Source organism: Lolium rigidum, unplaced genomic scaffold (assembly GCF_022539505.1).
Source record: "Lolium rigidum isolate FL_2022 unplaced genomic scaffold, APGP_CSIRO_Lrig_0.1 contig_45457_1, whole genome shotgun sequence".
Taxonomy (NCBI): Eukaryota; Viridiplantae; Streptophyta; class Magnoliopsida; order Poales; family Poaceae; genus Lolium; species Lolium rigidum.
Window position 1 is genome coordinate 14,351 of NW_025900618.1, and position 3,809 is coordinate 18,159.

Consider the following 3,809-nt stretch of genomic DNA (forward strand, 5'->3'; position numbering starts at 1 on the left):
CTTAAGGGATTGTGGAATGCACACATCCCGGAATACAGTTGGGTGATCCATTAAGCTAAGCAAGAGCTATGAACAACCTAGTGACGCGGTGGCAAGCATCGATACGAGGAAGGTGATAGATCAGATACGATTTCCTTCATCGGATACTCTTTTTCCTTCGGATTGTGGAATGATAGGAAGGGCCTAATAGTAGTGATTTAGTGCGATGTGAGGTGCCCCGCGCGTGATACTTTCTGAGGTTAAGAAAATAATAACAGGGCGGCTTTCTTAGACTCGGCTCTATAGCACTCTTTGAGTAAGTTCGTTAACGAGGTAGCAGTTCTACACGAATGAAAACAGACCTATCTTCTCTTTCTTGGCTGTGTCCTTTCCTCCTAGCTCCTTGCCTGTTATTGGAGTGGGTAAACGCCCTAGGGTGGAAAACATAGCATTTCTAAGATTCCCTGGATTTATGCATGGACACCTATGAGTTTAGGTTTCCTGGCTCTGCTGCTGCTCTCTTACAGGCTAGTTCCCTCAACTGATACTCGAGAAAGGGAAAGATCTACTCTAAAGATCAACGGAATTCAAGTTGGCAAATCCTAACTTGGTAATTGTGGCTTGGCCTAAGCGCTCACCCGAAACTTTACAACTGAAGATGTTGTAATTCTTTCAACCAATCGATCATAATTCCAATCAGTGCTTCATTCAATCCAATTTAGAACAGTCAGGCCTGATCTTGGTTCCAATGCTGCAGGGTTGGGAATTGAATCAAAAGTAGCATGTTAATGTGGGTTATCATGGCATCCTTTACACTTTTCACACAAGGATCGAACCTACTTTGCTTTCCGAACATCTTCTCTTCTTACCACGGCAATCATATTCTGATTCCGTCTTGATAAACATGGCACCGGTCCCACTTTATTATTAACACTACCCTTCTCCTTCGTCTTGCTTGTTTACCGGTTAGCTTTTCTATATCACAGAGCTGCATCGCACTACCCCTACCTTGTCTGAGTAGGGCAAGAACAAGAACAAGTTTCGTATTCCGAACAGTCTAGCCCCATAGTATTTCGTATTGCTTGCTTGAACAAGATAGTTTTCTACCCACAGGAGCTTTTTCTAACCGAGCAGTATTCGCGTATTCGCCTTAAAGGAAAGAGATAAGATTGAGATAAATTGGGGGGCATTACACAGTACCAAAACTATAGCTTTTCCTGTCTGTCTTTTCCGTTAGCACAAATCCGGGTGCGGATGACACCACTGACCCTGTTCTTTATCCCGACTGGACCACGCCTTTCACCTTTCTTTGTAAAACAAACCCAATATCTTGACTTTCCAATGTCGCAAGTCAATCAGAAAAGGAGAATCCGGGTACTGTCAACCAAGTTCAGATAACCAAATAAACAAGTATAGTATCTTTGGATCAATTGAGAAGCTTCAAGTCCGTTATTATCTCAATCCGTATATTTTGCTTTCTTTCGCCCTTGCTTGTGGGTCCTGATCGAGCAAGACTACGTCCTATCTATCGTCACCTCTCCAAACCCAATATCTTGACCGGAACCATGTTCAGTGCTGCAAAAGCAGCCCCCTAGAATCTTCGGCTCCTCGTTTTTATTCAATTATGAAATGACTCATTTTAATGGAGATTTATAGCATCATTCAAGTAAATGCAAATTGAGATCGTAGAAACATGAGCTTGTGATATAGCTACACCTAATTCCAGACCGGTTAATGCTAGAACTATAAATAAGGGACCAAGATCTCCTATGAAATAGAAAATATTATTCAGAAATAGCATAGTCCAAGCAAACCCACTTAAAATCTTTACTAAACTATGACCGGCCATCATATTAGCAAATAAACGTATTCCTAAGCTTAATGCACGAAAACAATAAGAGATTAGCTCAAGGAGTACTAAGAAGGGTGCTAACGGAAGTGGGACTCCCGCAGGTAATAAGAAGCTAAAAAAATGAAGCCCATGTCTTTGAAATCCAACGATCGTAATGCCTATAAAAATGGAAAATGAAAGAGCCAAAGTAATGAGAAAATGACTTGTCACTGTGAAGCTAAAGGGTATCATACCCTGGGGGTTACGAAATAACGAAAAAGTAAAAGTGACCGAGATGCGAGGGAAAAACTTTTGTTTCACATTTCCGGAAAGACCACCTATTTGTTCGTTTACCAGGTTCAGCACGAAATCATAAATTAGCTCGACCAAGGATTGTAATGCATTTGGCACTGACTTTCCACCTCCCTTTTTCGTAACAACAAAAAACAGAAGTAGGACCAAACCGACAGTCAGCAGCATAGACAAGGATAGATTTGTGAATGATAAATAAAACTGGCCCATATGAAGAGGAATGTAGGGGTGAATGGCAAATTGATCCAGTGGGCTCCCCAAAAAACCAACCAAATTCGTAACAACCTCACCTGTTGTTCCAACCAAATTCGTAACAATATCACCTGTTGTTCCGTTCTCTCCCAATAATGATGAGAGAGGGGAGGAAGATCCAAAAGGACTATTCGGATCGCTTACTGTTGTTCCATTCTCTTCCAATACTGAGAGAGGGGAGGAAGGACTATTCGGATCGCTTATAGGGCTATAGCTATCGAGCTCCGCGGCCCAGAGTTTTTGGACAAAAGGAACAATGCCTTTTACCCAAGTGAAGCTCTCGCGCTCAAATAAAAACAAATCCGCGAAAGTGCCCTGTAGCTCCCGGGTGGAATCCGGGGCTAGAAACATGTCACAGAACTCACTTACATCATAACCGGTTGGCAAAGAAATTGGGGCCTCCCTCATATAAAAGTCTAACATTTTTCTTATTTCAGAAAGCACGGGTTCTTTATTATCACCCGAAATTCCATACGCTTTTAAAAGGTTGACAACCGGCTCGGGCAGTTCCACCCTTTCATTTAATAACATTTCAGTCATCTCCTTGGGCAGTTCCACCCCTTTAAAAAGGGACTCATAAACTGAAGAATGACAATCCAATTCAGGAAGGGAAAAATCCCGAATAAAAGAATGGACGTGAGAGATGCGATGCGACAATCGGTCGTTCATTTCGTAGGGTAACTCCATCTTTTGAAGCTCTGCTCCCGAAGAAAGGAGACTTATATTTTAGGGTGACGTTGGTTTTTCCAACGAAAAACAAGAACATTCTTTCATGAACTTCCATGACAAAATGCTAGTTGCCATTTTATGTAACGCATACACTGGCAGCGTTTGTCCCATCGACGAGGGCCAATGAGACTATAATACGCGTTTTCTGAGGAGCAACAACGGAAAAAAAATGGGGTAAAAAAAAAAGATACGAAATTCCAAGGAAGATATGGCTTCCACTTTTATATGCCTTATTGATTTCACTCAAAATTGGTTCGTTCCATAGAAATCAGACTTAGAAATAAAAGTCGAATGAGAAGCTTTGCAGAATGAATGCTGAAACTAGTACCTCTGTGTTGGCCTTGCCTTGGCACTGATCCTCGTCTTTGTTGCATAGAAGACGGACGTGCCCATTCATCCGAAATGGATGTGATTCGTTTTCTTCCTTGTAAGGTCGCCTCCGAGCGGCACATGTATTTCACTGCTAAGAAAGAACTTGCCGAAGAGCAAGCAAATGAGTGTAATTGTGGCGCTTCTGGAGTACAAAACAGAACAGACAGCTTTGATAGTAGCCCTTGTTATAACATACCGAATGCACTGAAGTTCGTCCATTGAGTCAGGCTAAGCCCATTTATCTGGAAGGTTATGACAAGCAAAAAAGATACCATCCCCTCCATAGGCAGCCGTGCCGACCACCGGCACTTTTCGAATTCGCTCACGGCTCTGG

The 3,809-nt window shown here is 42.3% G+C and overlaps 1 protein-coding gene across 1 annotated transcript; it reads right to left on the minus strand.

Annotated features, from left to right (window-relative positions):
• Positions 1 to 1,595: 1,595 nt before the first annotated feature.
• Positions 1,596 to 2,381, minus strand: LOC124681500 (ATP synthase subunit a). The gene has a single exon (XM_047216411.1). The coding sequence runs from the start codon at positions 2,330 to 2,332 to the stop codon at positions 1,619 to 1,621; it is 714 nt and encodes a 237-aa protein (XP_047072367.1). The 5' UTR covers positions 2,333 to 2,381; the 3' UTR covers positions 1,596 to 1,618.
• Between the last annotated feature and the right edge of the window lie 1,428 nt (positions 2,382 to 3,809).